Source organism: Dipodomys spectabilis, unplaced genomic scaffold (assembly GCF_019054845.1).
Source record: "Dipodomys spectabilis isolate Male_0828 unplaced genomic scaffold, ASM1905484v1 ptg000118l, whole genome shotgun sequence".
Lineage (NCBI taxonomy): Eukaryota > Metazoa > Chordata > Mammalia > Rodentia > Heteromyidae > Dipodomys > Dipodomys spectabilis.
Window position 1 is genome coordinate 5794359 of NW_024870795.1, and position 24801 is coordinate 5819159.

The following is a 24801-nucleotide window of genomic DNA, read 5'->3' on the forward strand; positions in this document are numbered from 1 at the left end:
GGACAGCGCCCAGGCCCAGAGTTCAAGCCCCACAACTAACAAAAAAAAAGGCTCACGGATGTTCCTGTCCGGGCTGGCTTTGAACTGTGATCCTCAGATCTCAGCTTCCTGAGTAGCTAGGATTATAGGCATGAACTCATCTTCGGTTAGTAGACCACTAAGGATATGAATCACTCACAGTCAGTCAAAAGTAATGTTAATGAATGATTGTGGCTCAGTACGGCTGTTCCTCCTTGAAATTGCCTTTAGTCCTGCTACTATTGTACTGAAGAGTTTTCCAGTGAATTTCATCATGGGACTTTATAAATTTCTCCTGCCAAGAAATAGAGAAAAAAAAAGCCATTTCTACAGTATTTACAAATATTCCAGAAGAGAGTTAAAGCAAAGAACAAGGTACTTCACCATTTATAAGTATGGCTTTGGTATGATCTTATCAGTAGCAATACTATTCATTTCTAGTTGAAATAACATGATTGCAAGATTTTTGAGCCTCTAGAAGACAGATTTAGGTGGAAAACTGGGTCAGAGCCACACGTGCAAGTCAAGGATTGCTGAAGATGAGCAGGTGCATTGGATAAAGTTGCTTCATCATGAAAGAGAAGTATTCAGGGAGGATACTGCATACCCTTCTATGGTTATTAAGTGGTTTTCTTTTTTCTTTTTCTTTTGTGTAGTTACTGGCGCTTGAATTCAAAGCCTGGGTTCTGTTACTTAGTTTTGTCACTCAAGACTGGTGATATACCACTTGAGCCACAGCTCCAATTCTGACATTTTTCTAGTTAGTTGGAGATGAGTCTTTTATTGAAGCCTGGGCTGGCTTGGAACCACAATCTTCAGATCTCAGCCTTTTGAGTAGCCAGTATTACAGTTGTGAGACACTAGTGACCAGGTGTAAAATGGTTTCCATCTAACTTCTCTATAGTTAATTGATAGTGACAAACTGTGCTAATGATGAGTTACTAAAAAAAATTTTTTGGGGGGGGCATGGGGCTTGAACTCTGGGCTTGGGTGCTGTACCTCAGCTCTTCAGTTCCAAAGCTAGCGCCCTACCACTTGAGCCACAGCACCACTTCCGGTTTTCTGGTGGTCTTACAGACTTTCCTGCCTGGGCTGGCTTTTGAACTGTGATCCTCAGATCTCAGCCTCCTGAATAGATAGGATTACAGGAGTGAGCCACTGGCCCTGGCAATATTCTTACATTTCTTTCTTTCTTCCTTTTTTTTTTTTTTTTTTTTGTTTTGGTCGTCGGACTTGAACTCTGGGCCTGGGCACTGTCCATCAGCTCTTCAGCTCAGGCTAGCACTCTACCATTGGAGCCACGGTACCACTTCCGGATTTCTGGTGGTTTATTTTATTTTTTATTTTTTGGTCAGTCGTGGGGCTTGAACTCTGGGCCTGAGCACGATCCCTTAGCTCTTCAGTTTAAGACTAGCAATGTACCACTTGAGCTACAGCGCCGCTTCCCGTTTTCTGGTGGTTTTTATTGGAGATAAAAGAGTTTCATGTACTTTCCTGCCCGGGCTGGCTTTGAACCTCCATCCTCAGATCTCATCCTCTTGAGTGGCTAGGATTACAGGCATGAGCCACCAGCACCCAGCTTCTGGTGGTTTATTAGAGATAAGTCTAACGGACTTTCCTCCCTGGGCTGGTTTTGAGCCATGATCCTCATATCTCAGCTTCCTTCCTTAGTAGCTAGGATTGTAGGTGTGAGCCACAGGTACCTAGCTGGGAGTATTTTCTTTCAGAAGGCTGTGTGGTACCTCAATTACCTCAGAATTAAATCTTCCAAACATGAATACTATTATAAAGAACTAAAATGTAAGTGCAGAGTCAAGGAATCTCTTTTTTATCTAGAACATTTTGGACTTGGACTAAATGTATAGACACATCTGCTAGTAGTGTTCATAATTTTAGGTAGCTATAATTGATTGAACTCTTGGTCTTTGTTCTGTGGTCAAAGGGACCACTAAAAAAATGTGCAAATCTATATTTGGGTTTGGTGTTTAGGGAAAAGGTAGTGCCTAATGCTGCATGACATTGTATATTTTTGTTTAAGAGTTATTTATGTTCAAGAGGCTGAGATCTAAGAATGGAGGTTCAGAGCCAGCCTGGGCAGACAAATCTGCATGATAATATCTCCAATTAACTAGCAAAAACTAGAAGTAGAGCCTGGAAGTAGAGGTGTGGCTCAGTAGTAGAGACCAGCCCTATGAGTAAGCAAAAGTAGAAGGCCTTGAGTTCAAACCACTGTACTGACTAGACAAAAAACAAAAAAACAAAAAACAATGAAAAAGAATTAAAGGGCTGGGAAGGTGGCTTAGTGGTAGAGTGCTTGCCTTGCATGCATGAGGCCTTGGGTTCGATTCCTCAGCACCACATAAGCAAAAAGAAAAAAAGCCGGAAATGGCGCTGTGGCTCAAGTGGTAGAGCCATGGCCTTGAGCTGAAGAGCTGAGGGACAGTGCCCAGGCCCAGAGTTCAAGCCCCATGACCAGACCCCCCCAAAAAAAAAAAAAAAAAAAAAGAATTAAAGTTATGGCCAGGTGCCAGTGGCTCACCCCTGTAATCCTAGCTACTCAGAGGGATGAGATTTGAGGATCACGGTTCAAAGCCAGCCTAGGCAGGAAAGGCTGTGACACTCTTACCTCCAATAAACCACCAGAAAACTAGAATTGGCACTGTGGCTCACATGGTAGAGCTGAAGAGCTGAGGGACAGCCCCCACGCCCAGAGTTCAAGCCCCATAACGGACAAAAAAAAAAAAAGTTTCAGTTGTGCTTATTGGAGTGTGTTTGAGATGTTTTTAATGGACTGTTGGTTAAGCTAGACGAAGTGTGTGAAGTTATTTCTTCCTTTGCCTTCTGTTCTCTCCCTCCCACAGCAAGGCTGGAAGGGCCACAACATATTTCTTCAGAGGCCTCCAGTGACCTCTTTGAGGAGGCCAGCAAAAACTAACCTTCTGCTCTCATACCCGAACTCCTCTAGTGGCTTCCGAATCTACTTCCAATGTTGTTACATTTCAGGAAAGAAAATGATAATGTGGAAAAGTGCCAGAACTCTCTGTAATTTCCTGGCAGCTTTCCCTTGGTGTCACTGCTTAGTTCTTTCTCTGGAGTGTAGTGCCACACTACCACCACTACTTACTATAGTGATCAAGACTAGTTTTTTGTTTTTTGTTTTTTTAATGTGGTCCATTTTAGTTTTTGTTTTTGTTGTGTTTTGCCAGTCCTGGAGCTTGAATTCAGGGCCTGGACACTGTCCCTGAGCTTCTTTTGCTCAAGGCTAGTACTCTACGACTTGAGCCACAACACTACTTCTGGCTTTTTGTGTTCATATGGTACTGAGGAATTGTACCCAAGGCTTCATGTATGCTAGGCAAACACTCTACCACTAAGCCATACTCCCAGCCCTCACTTTATTTTTGAAAGAATCTATTTTCTTTTATTTATCTATTTATCTATCTATTTATTTATTTTTGGTCCGGTTTTGGGGCCTGAACTCTGGGCCTGCGCACTGTCCCTCAGCTCTTCAGCTCAAGGCTAGCCCTCTACCACTTGAGCCACAGCGCCACTTCCGGCTTTTTTCTTTTTGCTTATGTGGTGCTGAGGAATCGAACCCAGGGCCTCAGGCATGCAAGGCAAGCGCTCTACCACTGAGCCACCTTCCCAGCCCCGAAAAAATCTATTTTCTGTATGGATAAATAAGTTTGAATTATGGTCAGATCTAGTTAGAATGCTTTTCCTGAGGCTATTCCCTTCTTAATGCCTGAGAGTAGGTTGTATTGGGTATTATTGATTCTACCATAAAAAGCCTAGGGTAGGGGCTGGGAAGGTGGCTCAGTGGTAGAGCTCTTGCCTTGCATGCATGAGGCCCTGCGTTCGATTCCTCAGCACCACATAAGCAGAGAAAAGAAAAAAGCTGGCAGTGGTGCTGTGGTAGAGCACTAGCCTTGAACTGAAGAGCTGAGGGACAGCGCCCAGGCCCAGAGTTCAGGCCCCATGACTGGACCCAAAAAACAAAAAACAAAAACAAACAAACAAACAAAAAAAGCCTAGGGTAGCCATGCTAGAAAACTCACTTGAGGTGTTCTCTGTAACATGGTCACCTCACCTTTCCCTTCTTCACCTCTCCTCTTCTTTCCTTTCTCTCACTCCCTCTTTCTCTCCCTTCCTTCCTTTTGCAGGTACTAGGGATCAAACTTGGGGTCTAGGCACTGTCCTTAACTTTATCTGCTTTATGTTTGAACTGCAACTTCCATCCTTTTGGTGGTTAATTGGAAGTAAGAGTCTCTCAGATTTGTCTACCTAGGCTGGCTTCAAATGATGGGATCCTGTGATCTTAGCCTCTTGAGTAACTAGGATTATAGTCAAGAGCCATCAATGACTTGGCCCACATTTACTTTTTTAATCACTTGTCCTATTTCATAGGACTGCATGTCTGTCTTCCTCTGATTTGTCTATGACCTCAATGTGTTTTTGCTTCATTTTCCAACTCTTTCTTACAGGATTTGTGATGAAGTACAAGACTCCATTCCAGATCCATTCCAGAATTGCTGTCAAAGAACTTCTATACCCTGACTTTTCTCTATCAGTAAAATGGCAGCATAAAAAAGCTTTATAGCCAGATGCTAGTGGCTTATGCCTATATTCCTAGCTACTCAAGAAGCTGAGATCTGAGGATCACAGTTTAAATATAGCCTGGGTAGGAAAAGGAAATGTTTATCTCCAATTAACCACCAGCAAACTTGAAGTGGAGCTATGGCTCAAAGTAGTAGAGTGCTAGCCTTGAGCAGGAAAGCTCAGGGACATCTACCAGACCTGAGTTCAAGCTCCAAAACAAAACAAAACAAAGCTTTATATAGGCAAGGGTGAAAAGACCCACCTAGAATAGAATATTTGATTTTCCTTCTCTATCCTCAAATTTCAAAACAAAAGAAAAAAAAGAAAAAAAATACATTTTTTTTGTGTATATGCCAGTCCTGGGCCTTGAACATAGGGCCTCAGTACTGTCCTTTAGCTTTTTTTTGCTAAAGGCTAGCACTCTATCACTTGAGTCAACAGTTCTACTTCCAGCTTTTTGGTGGTTAATTGAAGATAAGAGTCTTATGGACCTTCTTGCCAAGGCTGGCTTTGAACTGTATATGATCCTCAGATCTCAGACTCCTTGAGTAGCTAGGATTATAGGCATGAAACATCAGCATCAGGTTCTTATATGCATTTTATGTGTGAAAATTTCCTAGGTTAGCTTTACAGAAAGATACAAACCAAAAGCAATCTACTTGAGAAGTCAAAAACAACAGACTTCTCCTATTGTGAGCAATCATCTCCTTCTGTATTAAGCTCGGTGACCTTACCTTTTCCTGGTTGATATTGTCGGTGCTTATCCCCCGCCCCCCCCCCCATCTAAAAGCAGTTTAGTGTCGTAAGTACCAAGTACAAAACTGATATTTTTCTTTTGATGGGTGATGAAGTGGCTATCAAGCTCTTTGCCAAGTAGGTTTTTCAAAAACTATTTTTGTGTCAGTTCTTGAATATCAGTCTTCACTGAACCCTATCCCAATGGCTACCTCCTGTAATCTTACTCAGGCAGCATCTTGAGTATCAGGGTTCCAAGCCAGCCTGAGCAGGCAAGTACATGAGACTCTTATCTCCAATTAACCAGCAAAAAGCCAGAAGTGGAGATGTGTCTCAGATGGTAGAAGCCAGCTTTAAGCAAAAAAGCTAAGAAAGAAAATGAAACTCTTGAGTTTAAGCCCCCAGTACCGATACCACAATCAACACAATAAAAATCTTGTTAGACTAAGCAAAATAGAGAAATCCAAAAATCTTGATTTACCAAGCACTTACACAAGACTTGTCCTTGTTTTCATTTTTAAATATTAGTGGTAGTTTTATTTAGTTTTCATAAATACCAAATTAGATCACCAGCGAGCTTGGTGAATGAGAGGCTATATCTACAGTATTAGATTCCGGTATCTTTTTCCTCTTGTTGGATTGATGCTGGGAGCTATATCTGGGGGCTATATTTTATTGAAATCTGTCACAAACCAAACCAGCATCGACCTTTGGTTTTGTTTTACTCTATTATTATTATTATTTTTGCACTGCTAGGAATCAAACTCATGCCTCATCATGATAGGTGATAACTTTACACTGAACTTTACTTGTTTCTTGGTTTTCATTTTGGGGGAAGTAGTGAGTAAGGTAATAGATATATTGGTAAAAGATAAGCTAGTTGATTTATGCCCAAGTTGTTTTTTTTTCATAGCTGCCCTGGTGAAAATAGGCCCAATCAAAAATGCACATTTCTGGGGCTCTGGTGGCTCATGCTTGTAATCCTAGCTACTCAGGAGGCTGATATCTGAGGATTGTGGTTTGAAGCCAAATTGGGGCAGAAAAGTCCAGGAGACTCTTATCTCCAATTAACCAGCAAAAAGCCAGAATTGGAGGTGTAATTCAACTGGCAGAGCTACATGTAGCCTTGAGGGACAGAGGCCCTGAATTCAAGCCTCAATAGTAGTATCTCCAGCCCCCTCCACCCACTCCACCCCCCCCCAAAAAGAAGAAAGAACATTTCTCCAAACATGTGTCCTATTACTGTGAACTGTACATTCTCCCGAATTACTTTAGAATTGAGTGGAAAGGAGATCTAGAAAATCAGTTGCCGAGCGCCCACCAAGCCAGAGGCCTCTTGGTTCTGTCTTCGGAATCTTAGATCCTTGGCAGCATAATGTTAAGACCGAGTGCTACGGAGCGCCATTCGGGTTCAGTTCCACTTTTCCCCGTGTCGATCCAGTTCAGATCTTACCGCTCCCGCCTGGAAGCCGGGAACGTAATGAATTGCCTTGACTCTCGCTTCAATCCACTTTCCTCGCTTAATATGCAGCCCAAAGTTTTGCGGCTTGCTGTCAGATGGTAGTGCTAGACTTTCACACTGATCCCAAAGCCTCCGCTGGGGCTGTTTCTTAACACGGAGTTGAAAACTTTAAGAAACAGACAGCTCCTGACGGAAATCCACGCCAGGCTTTGAACTCTGCTTCTGGCTTCCGTCAACTGACACAGTTGCCCTTTTGCTCAAACTCGCAGCTCCAGTTCGCACGCACTCCGGAGCGCTCGGCTGGGCGTCTGCCGTGGTGGCTCGGCGGGGAAGGTGCGGGGGCCACGGCCCGCGGAGGTGCGCCTCGGCCGCGAGCCCTCCGCCGGCCCCAGAACTCAAAAACGTTATTCCCCAAAGGGAGCGAGGGGAGAGGGCTCGCGGCGGAGGCGAGTCCGATCTTTTGTTTGTGGAGTTTTGTGTTTCAGGCATTTAGGGGGAGCACACAGCGAGAGAGAAAGGACGGCCCTTCCCGCAAACGCTTCCTTCCCTTGGCAAGGCCTCCAGGCCCCACTTCCACATTTTGCAGTTGACTCTGGGATTTTCATAGGTTTGTTCCTTGGTTCTCGAGCCCAATCCACGCACGCTGTGCAGCCGCAGAAAGCGAGAGCATATCCTCTGCCATTTTCAGCCGGTTGGTTCTGGCAGCCCTCCCCCCTCCCCCCCTATCCTTGGCTGCCACAGCCGCTGAAGTTCCTGCGCCCCGAAACTCCGTCCGATCCGTAGGGCCGCAGATCCAGTCCGAGTTTGCCGAGTGCCGTCCGGCCGGGCTCTGCGATAAGAACTCTCCAGTGAGGGAGAACTAGCGAGACTTTAGTCCGGTTTCCATGTCAACGATTCAGTCCGTATTTGCCATCGGGCTGTTGGTGGCCCGGGCGCTTTCGCGAGGGGTGCGCTGTCCTAGTCCTACTTCTCGAATCTGCGCCGGGATTCCTGAGCTGCCTGGGTGTGGGGTTAAAAGGCAGGGGCCGTGGGGGAGAGAACTCCGGGGAGGGGAGGGTCCACGGCCCGAGCCCCGGTCCCGGCGCTCGGGCCAGCCACGTGCCCGGCCGCTCCCCTCCCCCCTTCCCGTTTCCACTGCCCCTGGGGAAAGCGGATGGGCCAGTTTCTAAGAAAGTTCCTCAGCTCACGAGTCCCTAGTTTAGTGGCTTGGGTTTCTAAAGATAGGACTGCAGGAGCCCCTAAAGGATTTGAGATCTAGAGGGGGGGAAAAGTGAGAAAGGAGAAAGCTCACGTTACCTCTTCTGACCCTGTGAATGTTTTTTCCTCCCCCCCCCTTTTTGTGTGCACTTTACCTATTGCTTGATTAAAATGGTGTCTGTTTTGAAAACAGCGTGCCCACGTGTAGAAACAAGGATTTTTGGCGCTTTCCATATTTCGCAACCATGGACGGAAAGGAATTAGGGCTTTCTTTGCAGACAAATCCATTCTGGCTTCCAGATTTTCACTGGGCTCCAGGTTTCCCATTACACTCCAGCTCTGAAGAAAATGGCAGGGTAATTGCATGTAAAAAATTCCTCATTTGTGTGCAGAACTCAGAACTGTTTGCCAGCTCCGAGGCAGTTGATTAAATAGCAAAGCTCCATTTATAAAGCAGCCTATAATTTGGTTTCTAGGACCTAATGCACCAGGAGAGTTGTTGCCCCTGAGGATGGAGCCTGAAAAGAGGGAACTGGCCCATACTAGTCAGTCCCATCCACTTTGTAAGCTGATTTGGTTCTTGGTTTAGGGCATAGAGAAGGGTTTTGTTTTTAAGCTCAGAACTCTAGGTTTTCAGGAAGATTTGCCTTTGTGATGTGAGATGGTCTCAATTTTCTTGAGGGTAGAAATAAATTCAGGCTTTTGGAATTATTTACAGTGACTGGTGACCTGGTCAGAACTCCAGGCGCCTGCCGAATTTAGAAATTCGAAGGTTATGGTCTGAGGCCATGAAGTCTCCATTTTAAAAATCTGAGGGAAAGGGGTGCTGGTGCCTAGTGACGCTGGCCTGGTGAAAATCTGGAATCCTGATCTCCCAAACTGGTCGAGTTAGAGCACTCTCCAGACTCTGGGACTTGGAGTTGGGACAACACTGTGTGTGTGTGTGTGTGTGTGAATACCTTGATCTTTTCAGATAAACCTGGCCTTAGGGTCTCTTAGAATGGAATGGTAAACTTCAAAGAATCTTTACACTGAAGAATTGAAAACAAATCTCAGTAGCATCCGTTTTCTTAGTGGCCTGTTAAGACTGTGCCTTTTCTCTCTTTAAACAGAAAATGGCATCCCTCTTATGGAGTGGTTTGAACATTCAGGTTCTGGCCAGTCCCTGGAGCCTCTTTTGTGGACTGTTTACAGTCTTCCAAGGTACTGCCTTTGGAGACTGGGGCTATTGGTCACCGTGGGCTAAATTCCCTTATGAAGGGATAGAGGACCTGGGCTCACGGAGGACTCTCCCATGCCCCCAGAGCTGCTTCCAGGGCCACCATTTTAAGTCAGTGGTGAGATGCCCAGTTTTGATTTCAGACATGACACTCCAATCCCATTGTTGGGTTTGTTCTCAACCTTTTTTTCTTAGTACAAGTAGACAGGAGGCAGCTTTGGGTACTTCACTTGTTTTCATAGCCACTGCCCTCTGACTTTTAAGTGACCTGGGCAGTCCCCTCCCGCCTTTCTGTAAAATGGGGCTAATCCGGACCTCATGCCCTCAGGGCCTTGTCAGGGCTGGCTAATGAGGGCAGGGCAGTGGGAAAACGGATAGTCTGAACAATGACCGGTCCTGGCCACCGGCGTGAAAGGCAGGGCTCGCTCAGCTGGGTCTTTGGAGCAGGTCTGTAAAAGTCTTTGAAGAAAAAGTGCTGTAGAGGTGCTCGGCAGCAGCCCAGGGACCAGGCCCGGTGCCAGGGGTCAGGCTTGGGCCGGGGCGGCCGCGGCCTCGGGTTCAGGCCAATTTTGCAGGCACGGGTAAAGTTCACGCAGCCCGCTCCCCTCGGTGCGGCGGCGGGGAAGAGGCCAGGCCAGGCCAGGATCGGAACACCAGCAGGGAAGCGGGCGCAGGCTCCGGAGAGGCGCGGGTTCCGGGCCAGGTTTTTCCCGAAGCCATCGTCGGCGGCGCTGCCGAGCGAGAGAGGCAGAAGGCCTGCCGCTGCCGCCGAGGCTCGCTCTCTCCCCTCCTCCTTTGTGAAGGGGAAAAGGAGCGAGTCCATTCCACGGCCGGCGCCCGCTCCGCACTCCACTCCGGGTTTTCCAGGCGGCCGCGACGGCGCTGGGTAAAATGGCAGTGCTGAGCCTCGTGTCGGAGTGAGGGGGACTCGGAGGAGAGTGGGGCGCTCTAGCCGCTCAGTCCGACCGCCCGCCCGCCCGCCCGCCTGCCCGCCCGCGGCCGCGCAGCAGCCTCGGCCCGCGCTGCGGCCGGGGAGGGGAGGCAGGGCGCCGGCCCGGCCCGCGCGCTCCGACGCTGCCGCCCGGCGCCCCGGCTGCCGCCGCGCGCCCTCCAGCCCGCCCGTCCCGGGCCCCCCTCCCCCCGCTCCCTCCCTCCGCCCCCTCCCCCTCGCCTCCCTCCCTCCCTCCTCCTTTCTCCGGCAGCAGAAAGCGGAGAGTCACAGCGGGGCCAGGCCCTGGGGAGCGGAGCCTCCACCGCCCCCCTCATTCCCAGGCAAGGGCTTGGGGGGAATGAGCCGGGAGAGCCGGGTCCCGAGCCTACAGAGCCGGGAGCAGCTGAGCCGCCGGCGCCTCGGCCGCCGCCGCCGCCGCCTCCTCCTCCTCCGCCGCCGCCAGCCCGGAGCCTGAGCCGGCGGGGCGGGGGGGAGAGGAGCGAGCGAGCGCAGCGCAGCAGCGGAGCCCCGCGAGGCCCGCCCGGGCGGGTGGGGAGGGCAGCCCGGGGGGACTCGGCCCCGGGGTGGGGTGGGAGGGGGGAGAAGACGAAGACAGGGCCGGGTCTCTCCGCGGACGAGACAGCGGGGATCATGGCCGCGCAGGTCGCCCCCGCCGCCGCCAGCAGCCTGGGCAACCCGCCGCCGCCGCCCTCGGAGCTGAAGAAAGCCGAACAGCAGCAGCGGGAGGAGGCGGGGGGCGAGGCGGCGGCAGCGGCCGAGCGCGGGGAAATGAAGGCAGCCGCCGGCCCGGAGAGCGAGGGCCCCGCCGTGGGGCCGCCGCAGCCGCTGGGAAAGGAGCTGCAGGACGGGGCCGAGAGCAATGGGGGTGGCGGCGGCGGCGGAGCCAGCGGCGGCAGCGGGCCCGGCGCGGAGCCGGACCTGAAGAACTCGAACGGGAACGCGGGCCCTAGGCCCGCCCTGAACAATAACCTCCCGGAGCCGCCCGGCGGCGGCGGCGGCGGCAGCAGCGACGGAGTGGGGGCGCCTCCTCACTCGGCCGCGGCCGCCTTGCCGCCCCCAGCCTACGGCTTCGGGCAGCCCTACGGCCGGAGCCCGTCTGCCGTCGCCGCCGCGGCGGCCGCCGTCTTCCACCAACAACATGGCGGACAACAAAGCCCTGGCCTGGCAGCGCTGCAGAGCGGCGGCGGCGGCGGCGGGGGCCTGGAGCCCTACGCGGGGCCCCAGCAGAACTCGCACGACCACGGCTTCCCCAACCACCAGTACAACTCCTACTACCCCAACCGCAGCGCCTACCCCCCGCCCCCCCAGGCCTACGCGCTGAGCTCCCCGAGAGGTGGCACTCCGGGCTCCGGCGCGGCGGCCGCCGGCTCCAAGCCGCCTCCCTCCTCCAGCGCCTCGGTCTCCTCGTCGTCGTCGTCCTTCGCTCAGCAGCGCTTCGGGGCCATGGGGGGAGGCGGCCCCGCAGCGGCCGGCGGGGGAACTCCCCAGCCCACCGCCACCCCCACCCTCAACCAACTGCTCACGTCGCCCAGCTCGGCCCGGGGCTACCAGGGCTACCCCGGGGGCGACTACGGCGGCGGGCCCCAGGACGGGGGCGCGGGCAAGGGCCCGGCGGACATGGCCTCGCAGTGCTGGGGGGCTGCTGCGGCGGCGGCCGCGGCGGCAGCGGCCGCCTCGGGAGGGGCCCAACAAAGGAGCCACCACGCGCCCATGAGCCCCGGGAGCAGCAGCGGCGGTGGGGGGCAGCCGCTCGCCCGGACCCCTCAGGTACACAGCTGGGCCGGGAGGGGGCTGGGGCGAGCGGGTCCGGGGGGGGGGATTGGGTGGGCGGCCGCGGGGAACAGGCCACAAGCCGGGGGGTCCCCTCGGGCCCGGGCCCCCACTGCTGGGGAGCTGCCATTGTCTGGCTCTTCTCTCTTAAAATGGCTGCCTGTCTGCCTTCCTCTCCTTCCCTCGTTTCAGCCTTTGTGTGGGGCTTTTCCAGAGGTGTGTGCTCTGCTTCTCCCCCTTCCCTGGGTCCCTTCGGAGGCCTGGGGTCTTCAGGGGGGTGCGAGGTAAAGTGGGTCCGGAAGGCCCCGGTCGATCAAGAGGGTGTTGGGGGTTCAGATTGGGGTTGTAGGCAGTGCTGGGAGGCCGGGAGTTGAACGGACGTTTCTTTGCTCGCTTGGCGTTTTTCTGTTCCCCCTGCCGCCTTCTAGGCTGTCCCCCCATGTGTGCTCGCAAAGAGGGGCCCCTGAGGCTCGGGGGGACCTTGAGGGAGGGTAGGGACCTGCTTGGGGGCAGCTAGAGGCCGGCTGGGGTTCACCCAGGGCAGCCCCGGCCATCTCCTGTCTTAGTCTCTGCCGGCCCAGTGGCCTGGGCTCTCTCTGGAAGTGCTGGTAAACAGCTGAGTGATTGGAGTAGTAAGTGCAGATTGCTTTGGTTTGGGATTTGAATTATGGAGGTAAAATCCTTCTGTCAAAGCCAGGAGACAGTTGGTCTTAGGTTGACATCCTATCTGTGATCTGATTGGCTCCCCATCTCCTGCTCTTGGCCATTTATAATTGCCTCTGATGTAATGGTACAACAATCCTGATGAGCTCATAAACTTTTACACTCTGCTTTTCTGCCAGTGATAACCCAAACCATTGCTGCCACTATCTGCCTTTTATTTCAGAGCTGAAATTGGCTGTGACCTTGAGGAGGGAGGTTTAAGCAGCAATACTGTATCAGCAGGAGCAGAGCCCCAGACAGGCTGCCCTTGTTATATTGTGCCCGAAACAAAAGAGGAGGCAGTGGCATTTTGCTTGTACCTTGGATTTATTTTGCTTGTTATGTTTTATGCAGCCTGAAATAGATTCTGTGTTGTTGGAACAGTAGCTGAGTTTTTCTCTACAATGGGTTTGCTGTTTGTTTTGGTTTTGTGACTTTCCTGATGGTATAAATGACTTCTTTGATGGCTCTGAAGACACATTTGTCTTGAGTAATTTTGACACTGTTCACTTTGCAGAACTGAAATTATTTTACTGACTTTTTAAATTGAGTGGCAAATGTGAGATCTGTATAGGGGAAGAATACATTTCTGTTAATATTTTTGTTTAGAACTGAGAGCTTTCTGACAATTTCATATTAGGTTCAAGGGTTCTTTTAAGCAAAGGTGGCCTCATTCTTTGTTTACATGTAGAATCTTGTTAACACTTTCTTTTGTTAAGTGAACTTTGGGAGAGCAGCTCAATTTAAAAGGAGGCTGATGTCTTTCTTGATCTTCAGAGAGGAATTTTTGGCTTCTCTCTTAAGGGCTTGATTTGGTGGAATTTATTATTTGTTCCTGGAATGCAAAAAAAAAAAATCTAGTTTTGTCATCAATCCTTTTAAAACCAGCAAATAGAGATTGGCTAATTTTTTTCTCCTCTGTATATTTTTTCTTTTCCTTTTTTTCTCCCCCAAAGTAAAAAAAGACATGACCTACAATGATAATGTAGGCTTGCAACTTTTAGATACCTCCCTACCTTCTTCATCAATGCTTTGGTCTGGAATATTGTTGGTGTTCCATGGAGTCATGGATCTTTTCAAAGTGGGGACAGAAAGCTCCTGTGGGTCACCACTCCCAGCAGTTGTGCCTCTGCACTGAGATTTTATTCACTTATAACAAAATAATTAATTAGCTGTATTCTTTCCCAATCCCATAATTACATTTCTACTCTAATCTCTACTGAGCTGGGAATTTTGAAAATAACTGCTAGTGGGCATAAAGCTCTGAGCCCTTGACACTGCATCCAACCTGGATGAAAAATAGGGGAATGTTATTTGTTTACTTATTTTTGCTGCCTATAGGATTTTAGGCTAGCGGACTGGAGATCTATGATCAATCTATAATATGTACCTGTTTTGCCTCATCTCCTGTTTTGTTTTGGCCAAAAAATTTTCCTTCTTTTTTTTTTTTTTCCTTTCGTGTGTGTGTGTGTGTGTGTGTGTGTGTGTGTGTGTGTGTGTGTGTGTCCAAATGGTAGGAGGGAATGCTGTTAAACTGAAGGACTAGGTGCTGTTCCATAGCTGTTTTTCACACCAGGCTGGTGCTGTACCATTTGAGCCACAGCTCCACTTCTTGAGTTTTAATGGTTAATTGGAGATGAGTGTCTTCATGGACTCTCTTCAAACTGTGATCCTTAGATCTCAGCCTCTTGAGTATCTAAGATGATAAGGCTGTGTCACCAGCCTCTGGCAAAAATTTACCTTTCTTAAGACTTATTAGAGGAAATGATTTGGGGTATGTTAAGGCCCAATTAAAATATTTGAAGTCTATGAGTATGGGTATATTTAGACAAAGGTTTTTGTGTGTGTGTTTTTTAAAATTGTTGTGCCAATCCTGGGGCTTGAATTCAGAGCCTGAACATTGTCCTGAGCTTCTTTTGCTCAAGGCTAGCCACAGCTCCACTTTGGTATTTTTTTTTGTAGTTTTAGTGGCTTTCCTTCTCCAGCTAGCTTCAAACTGTGATCCTCAGATCTCAGCCTCCTGAGTAGGATTACATGAATGAGCCACCAGTGCCTGGTTAGAGATAGAGAAAGAGAAAGGTTTTACACTCTCTCTCTCTCTCTCTCTCTCTCTCTCTCTACCAGTGCCTGACTAGAGAAAGGTTTTATATATACATACACATACCTTTCCTTGTGGAAGAGATATTTTAGCTTTGTGAATTTCTTCAGTTGTGTGACAGTAGTCTAGGAAAAGGTTGTGGGGTACAGACTTGTTCTGAGATCCTCTACCTGTCAGATTACATGATGTCCTACTGTGAAGTATTTTTAAGTAAAAACTGGTTCCCTTCTTTCTCTAACCCAGTCTTAGATGAATATTTTTCAGATACATGTTCCAGACACATGATTATCATAGTCCAGGTGATAATTGTTATTTGGTCTTTATGAAATAAAGATTAAGTGTTTTTTGGGAGCAAGGATGATCTGAGCAGACAAACTTAACCCTTTCCTAAGTACATTATTGGTATCTTGTGAATTGATCTTTCAGACTTTTTTAGGTTCCTTTCTTTGTGAGATATAAAGTACTCATGACAAGCAGTACCTATTATTACAGGTGTGAATTCTGGTACTGATGAAATCCTTTTGGTCACTTGAACTTCTTACTTGTGATATTTTGAGCAATTACACCTGGAAGAGTACTATTAGTTGATGATGGTAAAAAATGAAATGTAATAAATAGTTTGGAATTGAGTTGGGTTTGATTGTAGAAGCTTGGCTGTTAGTTTCTGCTATGGAAATATCAAATGATGTTCCCAGTCCCTGGGAAACGTATACAGGAATCCTGGATTTATTATGGGAATGCCTACTGGCACAAATTCTGAGCTGGCTGAAATACAGGGCTCTTGGATCTCTCTCAAGTAGGAGGGACCAGAAAAACTTCACTCTAGTAACATTTTTAATTTTGGGGGCTTCATCTTTCTCCTATGAACTGAAGTGATAGGAGTTGGGATGGTGGTGTGAGAAGAAAGAATGCAGGTTAGTTTCTTGTGAATTGTTCTTTCAGGACTTTTTAAAGTTCCTTGGATTGTATGTGATACAAACTAACCATGACAAGCAGCACCTATTGTCATAGGATGTCTTAGATTATATTGTATTAAGCATTCATGTGTTGGATTGACTCCTGAGTAGGATGTGACATATACTACAGTAAGCCTTACACAAAGTTAGTGTGATATTTATTTTATTTTTACCATTATTACTATTATTATTATTACTGCTATTGCCAGTCTTGGGGCTTGAATTCAGGGCCAGAGTCCTGTCCCTGAGCCTTTTTGCTCAAGGCTAGTTTGTGCTCTACTATTTGAGCCATAGCTACATCTGCTGTTTTTTTGCTTCATTGGAGAAAAGAGTCTCCTGGACTTTCCTGCCCAGGCTGTTTTTGAACTACAATCCTCAGATCTCAACCTCCTGAGTAGCTAGGATTATAGGTGTGAGCCCAACTTTTGTAAGCTTTTTAAAAATGTGGGAATAGGGACTGGGAAGGTGGCTCAGTGGTAGAGCGCTTGCTTTGCAATGCATGAAGCCCTGGGTTCGATTCCTCAGCACCACATAAGCAAAAAGAAAAAAGCCAGAAGTGGCGCTGTGGCTTAAGTGGCAGAGCACTAGCCTTGAGCTAAAGAGCTGAGGGACAGCGCCCAGCCCAGAGTTCAGGCCCCACGACCGTACCCCCCCCAAAAAAAAAAAAAAAAAAGTAAAGAAACTTCCCTTTGGGGCTGGGAAGGTAGCTCAGCGGTAGAGTGCATGTCTTGCATGCATGAGGCCCTGGGTTCAATTCCTCAGCACCACATAAACAGAAAAAGCCGAAAGTGGCGCTGTGGCTCCAGTGGTAGAGCGCTAGCCTTGAGCTGAAGAGCTGAGGGGCACCGCCCAGACCCAGAGTTCAGGCCCCATGACCAGCAAGAAAAAAAAAAAAAAGAAATTGTCATTTGAGTAGTTCTTTCCTGACAATGAACTGTGATACCTGGGGCTCTGAAGCAGTCTGGATTCCCCTTGTTGCTTTTTTAAATGTTTTTTATTTTTATTTTATTTTATTTTTTTTGGGTCCAATTGTGGGGCCTGAACTCTGGGCCTGGGCGCTGTCCCTCAGCTCTTCAGCTCAAGGCTAGTGCTCTACCACTTGAGCCACAGCGCCACTTCCAGCTTTTTTCTTTTTGCTTATGTGGTGCTGAGGAATCGAACTCAGGGCCTCATGCATGCAAGGCAAGCGCTCTACCACTGAGCCACCTTCCGAGCCCCCTCCCCTTGTTGCTTTTATCACTGGCTTTTTCCTTGTTTAGATTGGTCATTATCATTATTGATGCATACTAAGTTGTTACAAGTTGCTTAGTGGTGAAAGAAGATAATTTCAGAAGAAAAGCAGTTTAATTTCCATTTACAGCTCCAGAAATAAGCTGCATGACATGGGGCAAGTAATTTGCTTTCTCTTTATTTTCTTAGGGAAAATAAAACTGGCAGACTTTTTTTTTTTTTTTTCCTCCTCTTCGTTCATAAGGCTTAAACTCTGGGCCGCTGTCCCTTATCTCTTCAGCTCAAGGCTAGCGCTCTACCACTTGAGTCATAGAGCCCTTCCAGTTTTCTGAGTGGTTTATCTTTTCCTGCCCGGGCTGGCTTTGAACCGTGATCCTCAGATCTCAGCTTCCTGAGCCACCAGTGCCTGGCTCTGTGACCTTTTTATTCTGTGACACTGTTATCTGTTCTTTTTTTTGGGGGGGGGGGGGTCGTGGGGCTTGAACTCTGGGCCTGGGCGCTGTCCCTGCGCTCTTCAGCTCAAGGTGAGCGCTCTACCACTTGAGCTACAGCGCCACTTTGTTATCTGTTCTTGAGGAAGCTTCTTCATCTACACCATGTTGGGTCATAACTTCCCCTGGCCTTAAAGAACTCAAGGCCATTTGTTTCCTCAAGCCATTATTCCTCAAGTATTTTCAGGAACCAGGTGCTATAGTAGTCTGTGCACCTTTACAGAAAAAGCCCTCCCAGACTGTTGTCTCAGAATTGTTAATCCGTTTGTCATTAATCATTCCACCTGCCTAGTGGTTTTATTTCATTTTATGTATTGGTCATGGGGCTTGAACTTGGGGCCTGGGCACTGTCGCTAAGCTCTTTTTATTCAAGCATGATGCTCTACCACTTTCAGCCTCAGTGCCACTTCTGGTTTTCTGTGGTTAATTGGAGATAAGAGTCTCATGGACTTTCATGCTTGGGCTGGCTTTGAACCATGATCCTCCTATCTCAGCTTTCTGAGTAGCTAGGATTACAGTCATGAGCCACCAGCACCAGGCTTGGCTGATGGTTGAACAGTAGTTGAAAAATTTAGTAGACTTCATTAAAGCAAGAGAGATACCCGGGAGGCTTTACACTTGGGGGTGGAATAGGGAGTAGATAGTCAGAATTGAACATTAACTCTCTAGTTAGTGTATGGAGAGAGGTAATATTTAGTTCTTGAGACTCTTATTGTTTAGGCAGGTCTGGGTCTGGTTTGGGCAGTTGGTTGTAATCTGAGTGCCTGGACTTGCCCTCTACGTTTTGTTAAGAGAAGAGCAAAGTTCCTGAGCCTGGAACAGGAAAAGCTAACTGCTCCAAGATCAATTCTATAGGCATATTTGTCTTTTCTCGTACTTTTGGTTTAAGGAGCCATGTAGTGTGGTTTGCATGTGGCCTTGGAAATGCTGTTCATTCTTCTCTCCAGCACACCTGAATTTCCCTTCTTTAACCTTCTGGCTTAGTAGTTTAGAAGTGTAATTTAGACATATGGAGGGAAGCTTCCTTCCATAAAAGAGGGAAAAGATAGAAGGAAAGGTATTTGGTAATTCTCTGCTTGACACAGCAGCTTCTTCCTCTCTGAAGGAACCAAATGTTTCAGAGCTTTGTGTAAATACTTGCTGAGCTGTCAATATGTACCCAGGAGGTTTCTGTAGCGAGATGTAAACGGCTCCATAGAATGTTTGACAGGCAAATTAATAAACAGAATTTTCAAGCAAAGATAATGCTAGTCACCTCAAGTAGTAGAATAAAATAACATTCTCGTAAAAGACAAAGGGGTAGGGAAGAGGATAGTGCTGGGGGGATAGGAAACTTAAAAGAGGTGATCTAAAGGAGATTGATAGTAAAGATGCTTCAGTAGAAGGAAATCTCTGTGGCTTTAGGTCTGTACTAAGTTCAGGGTGTGTGAAACATTTTATCTGTTGTAATCATGTAGTGAAAATCAACAGAAGTTTGGAAAGAAGTTAACCTAAGTTTCGATATTATAGTAAGTGTGCTCCAAAAGCTTATTTTATGAGATTTAGTGTGTTAAAATTTCTTGCTTAAGGTAAGGTTTGGTAGTTTGGCAAGATTTTTTGGGGGGTTGGATTTTCATTTTTGCAATAGGAAAACAAAAACCCTGCAAGTTAAGCATACATACAGGAACCCTCTGTTTCCTGCGTCAGTACAAGGCTCAAATATTGGGGATTCACTAGATTGTTTTTGTTGTTGTTGTTGGTTTTTGTGTGTGTGTATGTGGGGACTGGCACTTACATTTAGGGTCTCTTGATCTCTCTTGACTTTTTTGCACAAAGTTGAGATTCTTCCACTGGAGTTACACCTCCACTTTTTTTTTTCTTTTTTTCTGTCATAGGGCTTGAACTGGGTCTGGGTGCTGTCCCTGAGCATTTTCCCTCAAGGCTAGTGCTCTCCCACTTTGAGCCATAACACCATTTCTGGTTCTCTGTTGGTTATTTGAAGGTAAGAGTCTCACAGACTTTCTTACCCAGGCTGGCTTCTAATCACAATCCTCAGATCTCAGTTTCCTGAGTAGCTAGAATTACAGGTGTGAGCCATCAGTGCCCTGCTTACTTCTGGCTTTTTTGCTCTCTCTCTCTCTCTCTCTCTATATATATATATATATATATTTTTTTTTTTTTTGGTTGGTTGTGGGGCTTGAACTCTGGGCTTTGGCACTCTCCCTGAGCTCTTCAGCTCAAGGTGAGCACTCTATCGCTTGAGCCACAGCGCCACTTCCGGTTTTCTAGTGGTTTACTGGAGATAAGCGGCTCAAGGACTTTCCTGCCCAGGCTGGCTTTGAACCTGGATCCTCAGATCTCAGCCTCCTGAGTAGCTAGGATTACAGGCATGAGCCACTGGTGCCTGGCTTTTTTGATAATTATTTAAAGACAAGAGTCTAATGAACTTTTCTACCAAGGCTGGCTTTGAACATTGGATCTTCAGATCTTAGCCTACTGAGTAGCTAGGATTACAGGCAGGAGCCATCAGTGCTCAGCTAGAACCTGTTTGAAGGATTATATGGGTAGATGTAGTTGTTGTTTTTGAAATTGATACTTTAAGATCAACATTTCTGGGTCCTTTCACACATTCCTTTGTTGTTGTTGTTGTTGTTATTGTTGGCCATGGGGCTTGAACTCAAGGCCTCAGTGCTGTCTCTGAGTCGTGTTCCCCCCACTTCTTCCTGCTCAAGTCTAGTACTCTTACCACTTTGTGCCACAGTGCAACTTATGCTTTTCTGGTGTTTAATTGGTAACCACCAATTAAATCATGGACTTTCCTGCCAGGGCTGGCTTTGAACCTTAGTCCTCAGATCTCAGCCTCTTGAGGATTACAGGTGTCAGCCACCAGTGTTCAGTTTACACATTCTTTTTGAATATTTTAACTGTCTGCCTACTTTGGTAGCCTTCTAAGATGACCAAAATAAGATTCTCAGTCTCTTTTTAAAATAAATTCACTGACTCTTATAACACTAGTTTACTTCACAAAAAGTATTTTTTAAGCTGAAACTCTGGAAATGCCTTTTTGACTTAGCCAGTAGATAGTAGCAGGGAATATAAATGTAAATATGGTCCTAACCATTATTTAGTTATTTTATCAAATGCTATCAGCTTGTGTTAAAACAAAATAGATAAACATATGTCAGTGCCAATGTTAGTTATCCAGTATTGTCAAGGTCTTTCCCTGTCATGTGATGTTAAGGGTATTAAAACTTGATTCTTTTTGTTGTTGTTGTTGTTGGTTGTGGGGCTTGAACTCTGGGCCTAGGCGCTGTCCCTCAGCTCTTCAGCGCAAGGCTAGCGCTCTACCACTTGAGCCACTTCCAATTTTCTGAGTGGTATACTGGAGATAAGGGTCTTGCAGACTTTCTTCCCCAGGCTGGCTTTGAACCATGATCCTTCGATATCAGCTATCAGCCTCCTGAGTAGCTAGGATTACAGATATGAGCCACCGGCGCTTGGCCTAAAACGTGTGTGTGTGTGTGTGTGTGTGTGTGTGTGTGTGTGTGTGTGTGTGTGTGTGTGTGTGTGTGTGTGTGTGTGTGTGTGTGTGTGTGTGTGTGTGTGTGTGTGTGTGTGTGTGTGTGTGTATCCTGGGTTTTTAACTCAGGCTTGGGGACTGTCCCTGAGCTTTTGTGCTCAAGACTAGTGCTCTACCACTTGAGCCATAGCTCCATTCCTGGCTTTTTGGTAGTTAATTGGAGATGAGAGTTTCATGGACTTTCCTGCTCATGCTGACATTGAAACACCATCCTCAGATCTCAGCCTTCTAAGGAGCTAGGATTATAGTCATGAGCCACCAGTGCTCCTTTTAGAATTTCATTCCTTATTGCTGAAAGCATCATTTCTAGGTCAGGTAGATCTGGGATTTCAGTAGGGTAGGAAAAATAGCCCTATACCATTATCTGAGTAGGTATTGAAAAGGAATTGAAAAGGTAGAGGCAATACTGCATCAGAGAATTTAGTCTTGGGGAAGCATGCTTATGTGCACACTTCTGAGAAAATTGACAGAGCAAAGTTAAAAATTATTAAGTAGTTGTAGAAAGCGATTTCATTTTTTTTTTTTTTTTTTTTTGGTTGGTTGCGGGGCTTCAACTCTAGGCTTGGGCACTGTCCCTGTGTTCTTCAGCTCAAGGTGAGCACTCTACCGCTTGAGCCACAGCGCCACTTCTGGTTTTCTAGTGGTTTGTTGGAGATAAGAGTCTCACGGACTTTCCTGCCCAGGCTGGCTTTGAACCTCAGATCTCAGCCTCCTGAGTAGCTAGGATTACAGGCATGAGCCACAGGTGCCCGGATGCGATTTCATTTTTATAAGTCAGGTTATGAGTACATTGCATCTTGAGCAATGTCACCTTCTCTGCAAAGCCAAGTTTTATAAATGGGTATAGGATGAACTAAATATGGATTGGTCTAGGAATTGAAGTCTGAGGAGCAATCAGAGTTGGACAGGATTAGCCTGGGATAGCTGCTTAAATTTAGTGTTTGTGAGGCTAACTTCAAGAAGGGGAAAGTTAAAAAAATATTAATTTAGCTTTTATCCATAATCTCACTCTCTTGACACCCCCCCGTCCCCCCCCCCCCCCCCCCCCCCATTGAGGAGTCCCATCCCACCAGGCTAATGTTCTACCACTTGAGCCGTAGCTCCACTTCTGGCTTTTTGGTGAATAATTGGAGATAAGAGTCTCATGGATTTTCCTGCCTGGGCTGGCTTTGAAACTCAATCCTCAGGTTTTACTCTGTTGAGTAGCTAGGATTATAGGCGAGAGCCACTTGCACCCTTACCATAATCTTAATCACTAGAATCCAGACTGTACAATCATCCTCATACCTGTAGTTCTCAGTGTTCCTGTGACTGACAGTTTATAGGCTACCCACAAAATTACCTGAGAAAGAGTGTTCTGGGATCTTAGTGGTTCCTATAGCTATGAAGTGTTGTTGGTACAACCTGCTAAGATTTTGGTTAGTTCATGGACTTGTTTTTAGTAATTCTGAGTTTAGAAGATTATGTTTCTGGACAACTCTACAGTAATGGTGGTTCTTTCAACTTTGGTTGGTGAGCCTGGACTTCTTTCTTAGCTGTTATTTGACCTTTCTTCAGCAAAATAAGTCATGCAACTCTCTTTTTTTTGGTCCAGTCCTGGGTCTTGAACTCAGGGCTGGGCACTATACCTGAGCTTTTGCTCAAGGCTAGCGCTCTATCACTTGAGCCACAGCGCCCCTTCAGGCCTTTTCTGTTTATGTGATACTGAGGAATGGAACCCAGGGCTTCATGCATGCTAGGCAAGTACTCTACCATAAGCTACATTCCGAGTCCCCTGTTTGAAACTCTTATATTGCTGTTTCTAAAGAGTTGGAAGTTGAGCTTAAGCTGAGTTGCTTGGGTTAGACATCATATAAAGAATGGATAGGTTGGATAAACTTGCACATATGCAGTTTGCCCATCAATCAGATCAGAAAAATAGTCCTTTTTGTGTGTATATGTGGTTGGGGCTTTAACTCAGAGCCTAGGTATGTCCTGAGTTTCCCTTTTCCTTTGCCCTCCCCTTCCCCCAGACTAGTTCTTTACCACTTGAGCCACAGTTTAAACTTCTGGCTTATTCTGGCTATTTTGATACTTTATTGGAGATAAGAGCTAAAAGGAGGGCTGGGAATGTGGCTTAGTGGTAGAGTGCCCAAGCCCTGAGTTCAAGCCCCAGGACTACCCACCCACCTCCCTCCCCCCAAAAAATCACGGACTTTCCTGCCCAAGCTAACTTTGAACCATGAGCCTCAGATCTCAGCCTCTTGAGTAGTTAAGATTACAGGTTCCTGGCAGAAATAGCCTTAGATACTGTATTTGATAAAGTTGGCTAGTATTTGATGAAGCTCATAGTCTGTAAATACTTGCTTAATTCTATAGAGCCTGTGAAATGTAGTGATTTTGATTTCTCATTGCCTTCTAATCTTTGTGTAGTTTGGCCTGGCACTCATCAAGATCAATCAGTGGACACTTAATAGCTGAAAGTGCATGAGGTGTCACCAGAGCGCTTTCTCCTGGAAGAAGAAGATGGGTTATATTTCACCAGTATAGAAATTTAAAATCTTTCTGGGTGTTGGTGGCTCATGTCTGTAATTCTATCTACTCAAGAGGTTGAGATTTGAGGTTCACAGCCAGCTTGGGTCAGAAAAGTCTGTGAAACTCTCATTGCCAATTAACCACCAAAAAGCTGAAAGTAGAGCTGTGGCTCAAGTGGCAGAGCACCAGTCTTGAACAAAAAAGCAGAGACAGTACCTAGGCTGAGTTTCAGCCTTAGTACTCAATCCTCCCTTGCCCCCTGTCCCCAAGAAAAATAAATATGAAATATTGAAAACAAATTCTTTTTTGACTTGATATTTTGCAAAAGCAAGTTTTCAGTCACTCAGAATCAGGCATGATAGTAAATTGCCCTGGACAATAAATGTGTAAGGTCTTGAGATGAGCTCCTTATTCAATCCTCAATTGTAGAGGAATCCAGGTTAGAATGAACATCTATTTAATGGCTTTGACTAGTCTCTGAAATCACCCCTCCCCCCCACTTAAGTGAATGAAATTAGTTTCTTTTTTTTTTTATTGAATGTGAAGGAAGAGACATCTAAGTGAATTTGTTTTTGTTAGTCACTTGTGCATAGCTGAAAGATTGTCTTGGGACAGATTGAGTCTTTATTTCCCGGTGGCTTTGCGTTTTCTAAGGGTAGACTGGGAAGAAGTCTAATGCCAAAAATGCATTCCAACATACTGTAGAGTAGGAAATTTGATCCTTAAAATGTTGATTTAGTGTTGGTTATGGTACATATTAGAAATTACCCAGTAATCCAGGACAGATTTTTGTCGCCCGTGGGAAGTTGCATTGATATTAATAAGAAGCTTTGGGTACTGACTGGGCTGTGTGCTCTGTAGACCCAGAACACTGCTTTGGTTTGCCACCCTATGAAGAGAAAATATGCCATGTGCTTTTTTTACCCCTTCTCGTTTGCATTTGAGCTTCCTTGTAAAGTTTTGTTGTTTCTATGTTCAAGTCTGCAATGTTAAGATATTGGAGTTTCTTTTCTCTTGTCAATGGCACTTTTATGATTTGTGTGTGTTTGTGTGTGTGTGCATCATCACCAACAGCCAAGTTTTATATGCTTTTTGCTTTTAAACTTGTTAGCTTTCAGCTTGCTTGTATTTGTCTTACAAGGAGCCTTCTCTCCTCAAAAACGAGCACCAATGTGATGGCAGCAGGCAAATTGTGAGGATCATGTAATACCAGTCAAGTTTAAAACTCATTTGCTGTGTGCTTAGTTGTTTTTATTTTGCCTCCTATTTTCCTTGAGTTCACGGCTTGTTTGCTGGGTA

At 46.7% G+C, this 24801-nt stretch overlaps 1 protein-coding gene across 2 annotated transcripts in view; it reads left to right on the plus strand.

Annotated features, from left to right (window-relative positions):
• Positions 1–10774: 10774 nt before the first annotated feature.
• The window catches only part of Arid1a (AT-rich interaction domain 1A), a 108956-nt gene continuing 94929 nt past the window's right edge, over positions 10775–24801 (plus strand). For both annotated transcript variants that reach the window (XM_042688420.1, XM_042688421.1), the window contains exon 1: positions 10775–11949. In XM_042688420.1, the coding sequence (XP_042544354.1) occupies positions 10813–11949 (1137 nt within the window). In that variant the 5' untranslated portion in view covers positions 10775–10812. The remainder of the gene's footprint in view (positions 11950–24801) is intronic.